This window comes from Hyperoodon ampullatus (assembly GCF_949752795.1).
Source record: "Hyperoodon ampullatus genome assembly, chromosome: 2".
NCBI classification, from domain to species: Eukaryota; Metazoa; Chordata; class Mammalia; order Artiodactyla; family Ziphiidae; genus Hyperoodon; species Hyperoodon ampullatus.
This window is the reverse complement of record NC_136915.1, coordinates 158,264,797-158,280,856: the sequence shown is the minus strand read 5'-3', so window position 1 is coordinate 158,280,856 and position 16,060 is coordinate 158,264,797. Positions and strand designations below refer to the sequence as shown.

General features: G+C 36.4%; 1 protein-coding gene across 6 annotated transcripts in view; it reads left to right on the top strand.

Annotated features, from left to right (window-relative positions):
* Positions 1-16,060, top strand: part of SMG7 (SMG7 nonsense mediated mRNA decay factor) — a gene marked incomplete at its 5' end in the record, with an annotated part of 69,769 nt that overhangs the window by 17,596 nt on the left and 36,113 nt on the right. For 2 of the 6 annotated variants that reach the window (XM_079697320.1, XM_079697319.1), the window contains 2 exons: positions 5,003-5,070; positions 13,719-13,750. In XM_079697320.1, the coding sequence (XP_079553446.1) occupies positions 5,018-5,070; positions 13,719-13,750 (85 nt within the window). Of the gene's footprint in view, positions 1-5,002; positions 5,071-13,718; positions 13,751-16,060 lie in introns of those variants that run through there. The other 4 variants (XM_079697316.1, XM_079697315.1, XM_079697318.1 and 1 more) reach the window with 2 other exon arrangements.

The following is a 16,060-nucleotide window of genomic DNA, read 5'->3' as shown; positions in this document are numbered from 1 at the left end:
ATATTCAACCTTTTCCCTCCTTAATTGGAGCTTTGTCATAAACATTTGAGTAAGCTTCCCTTAACCTGTCCTTCCCTAGCATTTGTTCTATATTTATCTTCCCCATTTATCACCTTATAAGCATGGTCTATACTGACTCCCTCAACCCATTGTTCTCTGGTTTCTACCCCTACCTTTCCACTGAAGCTATACTTGGTCAGGTCACCAAAGGCTTCTGTTTTTAACTCCAAAGACTCTTTTTTTAGTTGAGGACAGGGACTGTTTTGCTAACACTTGTATCCCTAAGGCCTCCGCAGTGCCTGATACATAGTGGAATCTTTGCATATATTTGATGAATATTCATTCAAAGCATGTATGAATGTATTTCAGTTTACTAATGTCTGTTATGACTCTTTGCTCTGGCCTTGTTTATGTCTTCATGTGTTTCCTTGTTTTGTTTTGTTTTGTTTTCTAACTCTATTTGAATTTGGTACTTTTTCTATTTGTCTTTTTCTTGTTATGTTCAGGATAATTCTTATATCGAAAGCTGTTATCTCTCATGGGATTTACCTTGTCAGTGTGTTACTTTGCTTTTAAAAGTGGAGCTATATTATCAGAAAGTTTAGCCTGATACTCCAAATATGAGCATTAGCCAAGCACAGCACTTAAAGGTATAGTGACTTAAGAGTAAGGCCTCCTCAAAAAAAAAAAAAAGAGGGCTTCTCTGGTGGCGCAGTGGTTGAGAGTCCTCCTGCCGATGCAGGGGACACGGGTTCGTGTCCCGGTCTGGGAAGATCCCACATGCCGCGGAGTGGCTGGGTCCGTGAGCCATGGCCGCTGAGCCTTGCGCGTCCGGAGCCTGTGCTCCGCAACGGGAGAGGCCACAACAGTGAGAGGCCCGCGTACCGCAAAAAAAAAAAAAAAAGAGAGAGTAAGGCCTTTACTTTCTGGCAGCCCTGAGTTTGAAAACTGGGTGTATGATCTTGGGTAAGTTATCTAACCTTTTGATTCCAGTTTCCTCAGTGTTAGAATGGAAATAATGTTTCCTAGGGTTTGAGAAGGAATAAATTAGATAACAGAGTAAAAGTTCTTAGCATGGTGCCTTATACCTGGTTAAAAAAAGAAGCAGTAGGACTTGCCTGGTGGCGCACTGGTTAAGAATCCGCCTGCCAATGCAGGGGACACAGGTTCGAGCCCTGGACCAGGAAGATCCCACATGCCGTGGAGCAGCTAAGCCGGTGTGCCACAACTACTGAGCCTGCGCTCTAGAGCCCGCGAGCCCCAACTGCTGAGCCTGTGTGCCACAACTACTAAAGCCCACACGCCTAGAGCCCGTGCTCTGCAACAAGAGAAGCCACCACAAGGAGAAGCTTGCACACCACAATGAAGAGTAGCCCCCGCTCGCCGCAACTAGAGAAAGCCCGTGCACAGCAGCAAAGACCCAACGCAGCCAAAAATTAAAAAAATAAATTAAAAAATAATTTAAAAAAAAACAGAAGAAAAAAGTTACATTTACTTACATATTTATTATTTCTGACCCTCCTCATCTCTTTGTGTAGTTCCAGGTTTCCATCTGGTACCATTTTCTAACAGCCTCAAGAGCTTGTTTTTAATATTTCTTATGGTATTGATCTATTGGCATCAAATTTTCTCAGCTTTTGTGTTTCTAAAAATGTCTGTTTCACCTTCAGTTTTAAAGGATATTTTTGCTGGATATAAAATTGTAGATTGATAGGATTTTGGGTTTGTTCTTTTTTTTTCTTTCACTAGTTTAAAGATATTATTCCATTATCTTCTGGCTTGCATTTTTTCTGATAAGAATTTTGCCATTATTCTTATCTTTATTTTTTTCTCTGCCTGCTCTTAAGATTTTCTCTTTATCATTGCTTTTCAGCCATTTGATTACAGTGCCTTTGTATGGTTTTCTTTTGTGCTCAAATGCTCAAACTTTATTGAGCTTCTTAGATATCTGGGTTTATAACTTTCATCAGATTTGGAAAATATTCCGTCATTATCTTTTCAGATATTTTTTTGTGTAATTGATATGAGCCAGATATGGTATAAACTCTTAATTTCTTTGGATCTGTTGCCTAAGTGAGCTGGTAATTTGATTTTGTTAATATGCTATAGAATTGTATGTTATTTACTGTACATTTTGCAACTAAAGAGGTTTTTGGTTTTTTATTTTCTTCTTGTTTAGCAAAGAAGAACTTAAAAAGTGGGTTTTGAGTGATGTTGGAATCACAGTGAGGCTAGGCTATATCTTTCCTTTGGGGAGCAGTGTGGGAGAGTATAATAAAATTTGTTTGATCTTTATTTTAGATGGTATCTAAGAAAGTTGTATAGCATGAAGATTTGTCCACAAAAATATCACCTCCCCTTTTTTACCATGTATTCAGGAACTCTTTCTATGAATAGCTTTTGCCCTAAGCTGCAGTGCAAATTATTTGTAGTGATGACTTAGGGTCACTCCAAGGAATGTTCTGCTGTTGCCATTGAAGTCCGTGTATGTTTATTTTTCCTATATAATTTATGTAAGACAATATAGTAAACCTGTGTTGTCAATTGTCTTATTGATCAAAAATTTCTAGAAATTAGGATTTTTGTTTTGCATTGTGATGAGGAGGAAGAGAGTGGGAAGAAGAACTAGAGAGGCCTCTGGGACAGAATATATACCAGAGGCTAAAACCAATAAGATTTCCTGGAGAAGAGTTTTTCAGGTTTAAGGAAAAGGGGAATACGGGTGGGTCTTATGCTTTTAAATAGGCAAACTCTGAATAAAATCATAAACAATAAAGTAGTCACAATTTAGTGGGGGGTTTTTTGTTTGTTTGTTTGTTTTTGGCTGCATTGGGTCTTCGTTGTTGCGCATGGGCTTTCTCTAGTTGTGCTACCCTTTGTTGCCTTCTGGGGGCTACCCTTTGTTGCAGTGCACAGGCTTCTCATTGCGGTGGCTTCTCTTGTTGTAGAGTATGGGCTCTAGGTGCACGGGCTTCAGTGGTTATGATGCACAGGCTCAGTAGCTGTGGCTTGTGGGCTCTAGAGTGCAGGCTCAGTAGTTGTGGCACACGGGCTTAGTTGCTCCGCGGCATGTGGGATCTTCCCAGACCAGGGATCAAACCCGTGTCCCTACGTTGGCAGGTGGATTCTTAACCACTGCACCACCAGGGAAGTTCCACAGTTTAGTTCTGAACATGTGAATTGTTGAAAATTGAGGTCTGTATTGCATCATGGAATAATGAATAAACGAAGTTTAGGTTCTGGAATTCTGATACACCTGGATTTGAACCCCACTATTTTTGTGATTTGGGGCAAGTTTCCTAAAATCTCTGAGCCTTTGTTTCTTTATTTATTTATAAAATTGGGAAAATAGTAGTTACCTCAGGTTGCTATGAAAATTAAATCGATAATGGTTTATGTAATCCACTTGTCATTTACCTAGGTCCCCAATGATTATTAGTTTTCTTTATATATTCACTTTAAATTTTATTCTTTCATTCAGGGACCTTTTTACCTTTTAAACATTTATAATATTTAAACAAACCCCTATGGCATTCATGAGACTATACTAATGAGCTTGGGTTTTGTCATGAGGTATTTTCTCCTAGTCTTTTTCACTGAAGTACAACTAAAGTCACATGCTTTGGAAGTATGGAGCCAAAGTCCACATAGACCTCCTGCATGTTTGAAATTTCTCCTAAGACTCGTGTTTTGTTGTTAAAAATTGTGAATAACTTTGTCTTCTATTCTAGAATTGATTAATGTGCATTCTTAGCTTCAGTATCCTAATTTTATAATAAGGATAATAACAACATTTACATCATAGGATTCTTGGGAAGAGTAATAATACCTATAATGATAATAATGACAATAATAGCTAACAGTTTTGAGGGCTTATTTAACAAGAAACAATCCTAGGTGTTTTATTTCTATTACCTCATTTAATCCTCAAAACATCTCAATGAAGAAGGTACTTTTATTACTCCTGACAAAACTGGGGCATAGAGAAGCAATTTTCCTAAGGTTATACAGCTAATAAGTGGCAAAGCATAGTTAGAACCCAGGCAGTCTGAATATAAGGTACTTAACTGCTACATTTTATATTCCCATTCTGTGAGATCAGGTGTATAGAACATTTAGCATAGAATCTGCTACATAATAATTTTAAATGTAAGCAGTTATCAGTATTCAATAATAATTACTTAATTTATTTTGTCCAAATCTTTGAGTTAACTTGATGTCTCTAAGAAATTGTGCTATGTCTTTCCTGTGGCTTGAGTTATTCCCGGCATGCCATTGAGTGCAGCGTGATACCCAAGCCCATGCCTTTAACCACTACTTTCTACTGCTTCCTCTTTCCTTGTTGGTCTGTGTCCGCATTAGAATTTAAATCTGGTAGGAACTATAATCTGTTTTGTTCATCATTGTATACCTCGTCCTTAACACTGTATCTAGTACATAGAAATGACCAATTCATTGTTCAGTGAGTGAATGAAGATCTAAAACCTGCCGTTTTCAGCTGGTCTTAGAATGTAAGCATTATTTATACCATCTATAATTGTGGTTTAATTACTTTACATGTTTTTCCTTCCATAAGCAGTCCAGTTTGGACCAACCATCTGCTCCTGTGTTCTACAGGGCACTCTCACCTTGGTGCTGCAAGAGCCCTGCTGGGTAACTGGTTTCTGTCTTATAGAGATCACTCAGCTTTCAGGCAGGGAGGGAGATTAGGATAACACTTCGATCCCAAACTAGAATTTTAGAAATATACAAAACAGGATTTTTAAATGTGTATTCTAAAGAAACTAAATATAAAAAGGAAAAAAAGCTTTGATATTTTCCCTTTGCCTTTGACATTAGATCATTTTAAATAAAGAGAAAATTTAACTTTCTTCAAGGGGGTTCTCTGTTATTGTGGGTTAACTCATATTTTCCTCCTCTCCTCTATCTAGAATGTCTTAAACCATTCTACCTTGTGAGAAATTGGATGTTCTTGCAGATAGTCATTGTGGGAGAAAACGTTTCATTTAAGTCCCAGATGAGGACCGGAAACTTGAAATCAGAGGAGCATCTGAAATCAAGTAATATTAGGTAGGATGAAAATTACAAGGGATTTCTACATGTTTGTATTCCTTTTAGAGATATATGTTAAAGTATTCATATACTATGAACACTAGTACAAGAATTAGAAGCTTTCTGAAGCATTTGATGTTGGCCAGGATGGGGGAGGGGAGTGCTAATGGTTTGGGGTTTTTTGTTTGTTTTTTAAACTTATGTGGCTTCATAAGAACTTTGGCATGTTTACTTTGTCATGAGCATTTATATCTTATAGTTCAAGGAAAATTTTTAAACATTTAAATTTAAGAAATGTTTATGTTTATATATGTGGTCTCTGAATATTTATGATAAGCATAGGGACATGTGATATATCTTGTAGATTATCCTTTAGAATAAAAATTCCTATGTTTTGGGTTACATATATTGCAGTTCATTTGAGTGCAGGGAACATCAGTTCTTGGTTCTATATGTCAGCCTGGATGCAGTCAAGCCTCCTAGGTGCCTATAGAAATAGGTGTATGATGGTATACAAGAGAAGCCCTCTGCAGGTAACTCTTGTCACAGCAGCTTGCATCAGTCAGTTCAAATGACAGTGTGAAGGTGCTTGATCTTAAGAGATGGGGCTTTTAAATGAGAAATGCTAGTTGCCCCTACAAGTTGATACTATGACAGTGACACCTATAGCCAGGCCATTCCAGAAGACTTGCTTTACTGTGTAGCGCTTATGAGCTTTGGAACCAGACTGCAGGGTGGAACCCAAGTTCTACCACTTCCTAGTTGTGTGACTTTTTAAGTTTTATATAATCAAAACTAATGTTTGGGGAGAAACAAAAAGTACAATAATATAAATTCTTTGCAATTTTTATGTATCAATTTCTGGTTTTATTTTATGTGCATACTAGAATGCGGTCATTATTACATTCAAACAGTTTCTCTTTTGTCACTTAGCATTATGTGGTGGTATGTAGGATTTTTGACCTCCACCCTGGAATGTTGTCTTCTTCAACCTAGTGTGTTGCCTCAGAAAGGATCCTTTGTCAGTGACTAGATTAGCAAAAGTAATTTGGTGGTCACTGAAGTATTCAAGTCATAGTCAGATTAACCCTCCCTCTAGGAGTTATCACTCATGTTCTTTTATGTAACTTACTTGTTGTCTTATTTATTCCTGATAGCAACTCTGAAAGGGAGTTTGTATCCCTGTTTTATAGATGAGGAAATTGAAGTTTCTTGGAAAGAAATTCCAAGGTAGCACTACTAATATGTAAGAAACCCAGATTCAGGGCCAAGTCTTTTTTATTCTGTATCATTTTGTATTACATAAAATTGCCTTATGTATGATGCACATTTTACCATTCATTAATTCAGCAACATTTTAGTGAACAGCTATGACGTACCAGGCATTATTCTTGGTGTTAAGGATATAGCCTAACCTTCTTCCTCACATTTTTCCATTGTGTCTAATCCATATGGCACTCATCACTTTTTCTCAGGTTCTTTTGCCTGTTCATTTTGTAATTAGCTCAAAGATTTACCATTCTCCTCAGTTAATCTCCCTCTTACTTTCAGACACTGATCCAATTCTCCTACTTTATCTCTGAATTTGAGGCAATGTAGCAGTGAATTCTCTGGACATCTCTCCACCCTGCACTACTCCCAAATTTTCCTAACGTTATTTCTGTCTAATCTTACCTTCCTCCACTTTCATCCTGCCTCTTTTGCAAAGCCAGTCTTTCATCTCTTCCAGAATCATGCTCTGTTAGTTTTGTTCTTTCCTATATCTTCAAGCTATTCCTTTTTCCTAGCTTCTTTTCTTCATTCTAAACATGCTCAAGTCTCTCCCATTGAAAAAAAGAAACGTCTCTTTACCCGTGGCCCTCTTCTCTTTCTCTTCACAGCCCGCTGTCTTAAGAGTTGCCCTAAACTTCTCCCTCTCATTTGTTCCTCATTCTCACTGCAATTTGACATTTTTTCTTTCTCTGGCAAGGCTATCATTGACTCTTATTTCACCAAATCCAACACACTTTCCAATCCTTATAGTACTTATCCACTGCCTTTGAGATTGTTGAATGCTCTTCCTTTTTATCCTCTTCTTTTCCCTATACCACTCTTCTCTTGCTCTCGTACACCTGTAGTTCCTTCTTGGTGTTCTTCATGGGCTGTCTTTCTTTTATCTGCCACTTAAAAATGAAGATAGGGAGCTAGCACCACCCTTCTGCCTTGCTGGGCAATTACATTTACTCTTATGGTTTTAACTACCATCGCTGTGCTGATCACTCCAACACTGTATCCCTGGTCTTGATGTCTCTCCCCTGTGCTTGACGCTCATCTTTAAGTGTCTGCTTGCTCACCCCCACTTTGTCAAATACCCAGATGTCCAAGCCAACAATCTGGGAATGATTTTAGACTGTTTCCTCTGCTTTATCTTTCTCCTGCGATTTTACTTCCAGATATTTCTTGAATCGAGGCTTTTCTGTTCATCTGTATTATCACTTCCTTTCTTCCAGTCTCGCCCTTTTAAAATCCGCCTTCCGTGCATCTTGTTGTTGTAGTCTTTTAAAAATGCAATTCTGACAATGCTGTGCCCCTGTTTAAAACTCAGCACTGTTCTCCTAGTAGTTAAAAGATAGAATCTAAGCTCCTTAACGTGTCATACAGGGCCTCACAGTCTGCTCTCTGCCTTGATTCTCTGGCTCATCTTCTGTAGCTTCCTACTGTGCATTTGATCTATTAATCTACCTCCTTCACTAGCTTAGCTTTGTTTTTATTGTTGTGATATTTTCTCTGCCTGGAAGAATAACTCCTTCTCATACTTTGAGATTCCCAGACCAGAAACGGCCCTTTATAAAACTAGGTACACATATTCAAATTGTATAGATTGTAGAGTGAACGTTGTAATATAGAGCAGTGGAGTGTCAGGAGATTTGAAAATTCGTGCCAAAACGTTCCATAAAGAGAGAAAGCAAGTTAGTATTTTTATTATCTCTTACTGAGAAAAGCTCCTTTAGGAGCAGCATCTTCCCTAGATGTTCTTTTCTATGTGAAATTCAACAGTAGAGTGATGTGATTTATTTTTTTCTGATTAATACCATGAGACTTGGTGATATCTTAAAGATCTAAGTGTATATGTGCATGTGTGTCTGCATGTGTAAGCACACACTCACCTTATAGTGTCTACTGTCTGGCTTGTTATTTAACACAAATAATTATCATTAGGTTATTATGTTTATGGTCATAATTTTTGGCTACTGTTATCCCAAATACTCTGTAGTTCTTTATGGAAATAGGTAAACAAATTATCTTGAAATAAAACCTGCTGTGGCTTTTATTTAAATTTCCAAAAAAAGTTGCTCTAGCATTACCTCCCAGAACAAAAGAGCCTGATTTACCTTTCCTTAACAACTGTGAGTTTAGAGGATATTGGCTTATATTCCTGTGTTCTGCTCATATGAGAAAGGGGGTTGGGAGGCCAGGTAAAAGCAATTCATTGTATCGGCCCCTGATTTGGAAATGTCCTATATTTTTAAACCATGAATATTAATGTGTGATCATAGAGAGATTATCCTGTATTTGTTACCTTGCATTGTTATATCAGTGCTATGTATAATCAAGCTACAAAGATAACCATTAATTAGTTTTTTCCTCTAGTGACATTATTAAAAAATTACCATAAAATGTTTAACCTTTGAAAACCCCAATTCTTTGGGCAGTTACTATCAAACATTCCATTTTTTTTCCCCTTTACAGTCTTGTATAACAGGGGAACTATGATACAATGGTTAGGAGTTAGCCTCTGGAATCAGTGTGTTAAAATGCTACCTCTACTACTTGCTAACTTGATGACTTTGGGCATGTTACTTAATCTCTATCTCCTTGGGTTTCTTCAGCTATAAAGTGGGGGCAGTAATAGTACATAGTGAGGATTGAATGATTACCTTATGGAAAGCCCTTACTTCAGAACAGTGTCTGGCAATAATAAGTGCTAAATATAGTGTTAGCTATTTTAGTATACCTAGTGCATTAGAATGCATTAAATGTATTTATAGATCTTGATGATCATGTTCTCTCCAAGAGTATTGTTTCAGATGGTTAGCTTTAAACATTTGATTATCCCTGAATGTTTCAAATTTTATTCAGCCTTTTAATGACTTTCTCTTTTAGTGTTTGATAGAAATGCTTAATTTCCCTTATTATTTACGAACTAAGACAATATATTTAGTATTTTGAAAGCTTTATATTTTATAACTATTTAATAGTGCTATTTTATTATTGAAGGCATGATGATTTTAGTTCTTGGATTCTTCATTCATTCATTCTTTTCATTAATTCCTTTAGCTTAAAGTAAGAATAAAAAGGATCTCATGTGGCCACACCTTCTAGAAGCCAAGAGGAAACATTTAAAAACTATTATCTCTTTATATAAGCATTGTAACATTAATCTTTAACAATATTGGTCTTTAACAAAACCAGTAGGTCATTGAGGTGTAGTATTTTTTCTTTATAAAAAAGTAAAATAATCAAATAGCCAATTTTGTGCTAATCTTTATGAAAGCAGTTGGTATAAGATCACATATCTATTGATTTGATTTCTTGTATATTATACATTATTAAAAAAAACTAAAAGTTGTGTAGGGGTGGGAGGATAGGGATTCCTTTTCTTGTGAGATAATTTTTAGTTTAACCCTCTCACCTATCTAAATGGGTATTTTTGGTACACCGAAAAAGGAAGAGTTAGTGGATAATAATATATAAGCCTAACCATGTTTTAAGCAATTTGCAGATTAATTCCATCAGAAATATAGCATGGCCTACAAGTACTAACTTTCTGATTACATGAGACTATATTTTAACATAGTCTTCTTTGTGACAAGATTATGACATTAATGAATAAAAATAGATCTTTAGTCTGAGGAAACTGTTATTGATGATTCCTCATAGGGGAAAACTGTTTGGTTTGGGAACTTACACATATTCGACTTCTCATTTTTGATGAAGTACTCCCTGAAGCAGGAGAGCCAAACTTTTTCTGTAAAGGGCCCAGATAGTAACTGTTTTAGGCTTGGTGAGACATGTGATTGTTGTCTCAGCTACTCACCTCAGCCCTTGTAGCAGAAAGCAGCCATAGACAATATGTAAACGAATGGGCGTGACTGTTCCAATAAAATTTATTTATAAAAATTGATCCAGTGTGAAGGAGGGAGTTTCATCCACAGGCTGACCACTGCACTAGAATGTGAATTTTACTTCTTGCGGTCCTTTTGATAAAAATCCCAGGTATTTATTTCCTAATGTGATCTTTTTTAAAATATCTATTTTATTTATTTATTTATTTATTATTTTTGGCTGTGTGGGACCTTAGTTGCAGCACGTGGGATCTTCGTTGCCCTTCATTGCAGCGTGTGGGCTCTTTGTTGTGGTGCATGGCGCGTGGGCTCCAGAGCGTGTGGTCTCTGTAGTTTGCCGCGCACAGGCTCAGTAGTTGTGGTGCGCGGGCTTAGTTGCCCCGCGTCATGTGGGATCTTAGTTCCCCAACCAGGGATCAAACCCACATCCCCTGCATTGGAAGGCGGATTCTTAACCACTGGACCACCAGGGAAGTCCCTGAACCGATCTTTTAATTTAGACTAGTTGACTTAAATGTTAGGGTTTAATTGACAGAGCACAAAACTGAACCTAGATAAGTCTATGTTAGCTTTTTATGTCATAGAATTTTTTAATTCTAATTTAAAAGAAATAGAAATGACTTGGACTTTGGAATCAGAAAGAACTAAGTTTGTACTTAATTGTACCTAATTGCTTTGTGACTATGGACAAATTATTTCACATTTCAGAGATTCAACTTCCTTGTTTATGGGATGGGAATCATAGTAGCTATCTCCCAGGGTTGTTACATTTTCCATTTAGCTAGCTTTTCACCATTTCAATTTAGCAAGGTTATTTTAGTCATTAACACACGTCTCTTTCAGAACCTAGGAGAGAACTGTGCACAGAGGAGCATCTCTTCCCCTGTGTTACTAAGTAATCAGAACTCTTGGAATTTCAAAATGCTTGAACATTCACGTCAGATAGTTTTTATGACATTTTTGCCCTTTTGTTAGTGTTTGGATTTTTAGTTTTACATTTTTCTTGGGCAGATTATAGTGTATAAAAATGTAGAGTGAAATTTTGATCTTTGTTTATCAAAGCCTAGAAGCCTGCTCCAGAAACTGTTAGAATTATAGTTCTTCTCTTACTGATGGCCTATCAAAGAAGCACATTATTTGGAAATAGTTCCTGTTATATGCTCAATATGATCTTCATTTGACTGGAAATTGGTATCCTCGTTAGGCAGATATTAGCATACCAAGATGACATTTGTTCATCTTTATAAGCAAATCTTGTTTGGAGAGAGAAAACAATCATTAGACACATGATCCTAAGTGTATCTTGTATAAACTAGAGTATGTATTTTTAGCTAAGATATGGAAGCATTGTGAAATATGTCCTTTGTAACTTGGCAGCTCAGAATGAAAGGTATTGAATCCAGTGGAGATGCATAAGTAAGGTTGGCTGTCTCAGTATAAGGTTCATAAGTTAGTACTCTAGGAGGGTTTTGGGGTGGGGGAGGAGAGGAGGTTGTTGCTAGGTTAGGATGTGTGCTATTCCTAAGTATGATCTTAGGTTTTAAGGGCATAAATCAAATACCTTGTGAGGATTTGTTTTTTTTTTTTTTTTTTTACGGCAAAAGTTTAACACTCAAACTAGGCTTTATGGATAATGGAATTTGATGTGATGTTACCTTTTAGGACTAAGTGTAGCTGTTTATTTGGTATTGTTCATTTATATTGATAGTTCTTGTGGTTTGTGGTTTCTATAGCATCCTATTGTGATTCTATTTGAAAGCTTAATTTTTAAAAAATATAGATATCTTTTTAAAAGCTAAGAAAATAAAAAGATTCATGTTATGTTTTGATGAAACTAAAATTCACAATTGTTATCAAATAATAAATTACATAAAGCATTTACAGTAAAACTTTTAAAATCTCTAAATATTCTCTAGCTTTTATGTCAAATTTTGTTTTTAAAAATGGAAATCTCTTAAGTTTATATACTTACCTTTTTAGAGTATATGAAAATGATTTAGCCTTTTTCCTTTCTTCACTTAAAAATATGTATTGAATGCCCACTGTGTAGGCAAAGTTGTGATGGTGAGCATTCCTAAAATCTGTGATATACACTGTAAAGAAAAAATACAAGTGCTTTGAGAGCATAAAACAGGAATATCCTTCATGTATGCAGGGTTCAAGTAAAGCTTCCTGAGGATGTAATGTCTCTACTGAGACAAAGGATGAGTAATTATCCAGACAAAGGAGGAAGATGTATTCCTAGCAAAGGGACTCTTCTTTACAAAGGCCCTGAGAGTCAAGGGAGCCAAGCACATTGGAGAATCCAGAAAGAAGTCCAGGGGCTGGAACACAGAGATCAAGGAGAGAAGAGCATAATGGTAGAAGTAGAGTACAGAGACTCTCTTCAGTTACGGAGGGCTTTGTAGACCACTTTAATAAAGATCTTGGTTTCTACCCTAAAAGCAGTGGAAAATCATTAAAGGGTTTTAAGTGTGCAATTGGTGAGGTCAGATTTGCATTTTTTAAAGATCCCTCTGATAGCAGTGGAGAGAGCAGAATGAAATGAGACAAGAGTGAAGTAGAGAAAACAATTTGGTGGCTTTGCAATAGTCCAGGCAAGGGATGGTTGTAACTTGAATTATAGTGACTGAAGAGGAAGTAAAGGGAGAGCTCCAGATTCAAGATGTATTTGGTAGGTAAAATTCTTTGGAGTTGATAGATTACCAGGGATTTGAGAGAATGTTATCATGGATGACTTCCAGGTGTCTGCTTTTCACAACTGGAAAGCTATGATACATTTGCTAAGGTACAATACACTAGAAAGAGAACCAAGCATGGGGGTGGGGATGGGTCATGAGTTCAGTTTTGGACCTCTTGAATATAGGCAATTCTTGAAGAATTTGGGAGAGAGAAAAGAAGCAGCAGCTAGAGGAAAATCTAGGATAGAAGGTTTTAAAATCTGTGAGGGAATAGGGCATGTTTAAATACTGTGAGAAGGATCCAACAGAGAGGGAAGTTTTTAAATTATTGAAAGAGGGGAGAGGGTAATTAAAGGAGCAGAAGTCCTTAAAAAGGTTAGAAAGAGCATACCTAAGTGTAATTACTGGTCTTAAGTAAGAGATGCAGTACCGCTAGTATTTTAACAAGAGTAAGAAAGAAGAGGGCTCTGTGACTGTAGTAAGTTTAGTAACTGGGCATTGTTTTTCCTGAGGTATGAGGCTGTCCTTTGCCGAAAAGAATTGAGGAGAATGGAGATTTGAAATAGTTATAGTGGCTAGTGAATTGAGAAACATAGAATTTCCTGGCCTCATTGAAGGAAAATTTGGAGGTAAACAGTAAGAAAATGAACTCTACTCAGTAGAACAGTTCGCAATGACCCTGTGAACTTGTGAGGAATGGCATCAATTTGCCAAGATCTAATGCTACTCTAAACATTAAAGCAGGAACACTATTTGCAGTGCCACAAATAGAGCTGTTATACATTCTTACTGTCATATATAATTTTACTTAACTTTTAGTGTTACTTATGTTGGGTGGGCCTAGTTTGTTTCTAACTGATATTCTTTTTCCCTTTTCTAGGCAGGCAGAAGTCCTGAAGGCTGACATGACAGGTATTGGCTAGCTCTTTTGTTCTTCACAACTTACTTTATACCATTAAATTAAGGGAAGTGTATCATCTTATTATACTACTTGTAGTACTGTCCTGGTTGCCAGAGGGGATGATAACTTACTATTTATTTTAAATATTTATTGTTTTTATACTTTGAATTCTTACTTAGATGGCTTGTCAATATTTTTACGTAATCTTTGCTACACTGAGTTGAATATTACTTAATTTAATGCATATACTCATTTAATTTTTATAAAATATTTATCAGCTACTTAAGAGATACAGAAAAAATAATTCATATACCATATAAACACAAATATCTCATGGTATTAGATTTGTATCTTTGTGTTTATAATTCCCCAAACTTGAATAGTAGGTAAACCTTCAGAAAAAATGTTTGCAGGAAAACTCTTGCAAATTGAAAGTCCTTGAAATTGAATGAGCTACCTTGCCACTTTTCTTTCTTTTCTCACCTTTTTTGTTTTGAATAACAGCCAAGGTGTTTTTGAAAGAATAACTGGAATTAGTCACTAAAAGGAGCAGATGAATTTAACTCCAAAATAAGGAAATATATGGCAATAACTATGTAGTGATCAGTATGTTCTCTGTAACAACATAACAGCAATATGCTTTCTATAACCATCCTAAAATGTAAAAAAACAGTAAGTGCTAATGGATCTCATCCTAATTTTTGAAGATTTTAGTTCTGCAGTGAAACCTGCAAAGAAGAGTTAAACTTGTAAGCAGCATACCTGCCAAAATTTACAACCAAGAGGAAATGGGCTATTTAGATGTCTTCTCAACCTCTAGAATTGCAGGCTAATGTTCTAAGAATTTTAGATAATCTCATTGTCATCTTGCTCAAGAAAAAAAAGGGGAAAAAAGCCAAAAGCACTTTTTATAGGTTTATAGTTCTTCCCATTATTAACATAACTGTCATCATCTTCCATACTATGGATTCTGATGTCAGTTCTGAGCTACTGTATTATGCTCTTGTATTGGCACTGTAAACATAATCTATATTGTGTGACAGAAATTGTGCATGGAACCATGTTAAGCCATCTATATACCTTTTACATTTTCTTAACTCTTGAACACCCTCAGTAAGTAGGCTTAGGGTTTGACTTTTGTAGGGGACATTTGACCTGCCCAGAAGGTGACCTGTCCTTAAGATATTAAGTCTCCTCATTTAAATGACAGTTTCACTGATAAGTCAGAGTTAATGATCCCTTACATTCCTTTTCCTGCAATCAGTGAATTGAAGCAGGGTTGAATAAATCTATAAATCAATTTATTTAGTCATTAAAAGCTTAATAAGGAAGGGACTGAGAACCTGATACCAAAAAATAGACCCTATTTTTTAGTAGCCAGCAAACTCTTGTAAGGATTAACTCTGATGTCTGGGAGATTCTCTGTGCAGAATAGGATTATGCTGGCTCTAGATACTAATAGCAGACCTAAAGAAGAGTGAAGATTATGCCATTGTGCAGTGGCAAAATACTAAATGCAACCAGACAGGCTAACTAGCAGCCGGAAATATATAATTGCAAAGTCCATTATTAAGTTCTTCTATTGAGGCAGCTCACTGTCAATTATTGCACTCATAAGCCTAGTAATCGGAAAGGCTAATGTGCCTTGTAGGACTCTGGCAGACAGTATGGCCCCAATTTGGTATTACATATAGTTATAGCCTGACTTTCTGATTTCACCTTGCACCCAGTCTCTCATTTGGCCTCTTGAGCAGTTTAATCACTGTCTGCTACTTGTCCTCATTTACATTAAATAGCAAGTATGTATTGCTCACAAAAGTGTCTTGGCAAGCAGTCTACCGATTGTTAAAATAACACGCACTGTCAAGACTTTATTGGCTTGACATACATAGGAGAGTAGGAGTAATAGCAGAGTGCCTAAACAGCTGCTGGATTGTGAGCTGACAGGAGGATTCTGTAAGGACAATTGTGAGAATGATTCAAAAGAAAAAGAGAAAAGCTGCTTTGGACAAAGAGATATAGTTATGAGAGTAAACGGACCAACTTGGCAGTCCATCATTTCAAATGGGGTGACTTATTATGAGGCATATGGCTTCCTATGGTATGAATGCATAGAAATACAAACCAAGATCAAAGGGTGAACCATTCTCTTTTTTTAAGCCTTTTTCATTTCATGGCGTTATTTCAAAACTAAAAGACAAATACAGAAGCACTTTGAAACAGATGTAGTCATTAGCCAAAAGGTGAAAGTCATCTGAAATGTAGTAGTATAAAACTTCTGCAGCTATCTGTGATATCTGTTTAAAGCATGTTTTTGCTTT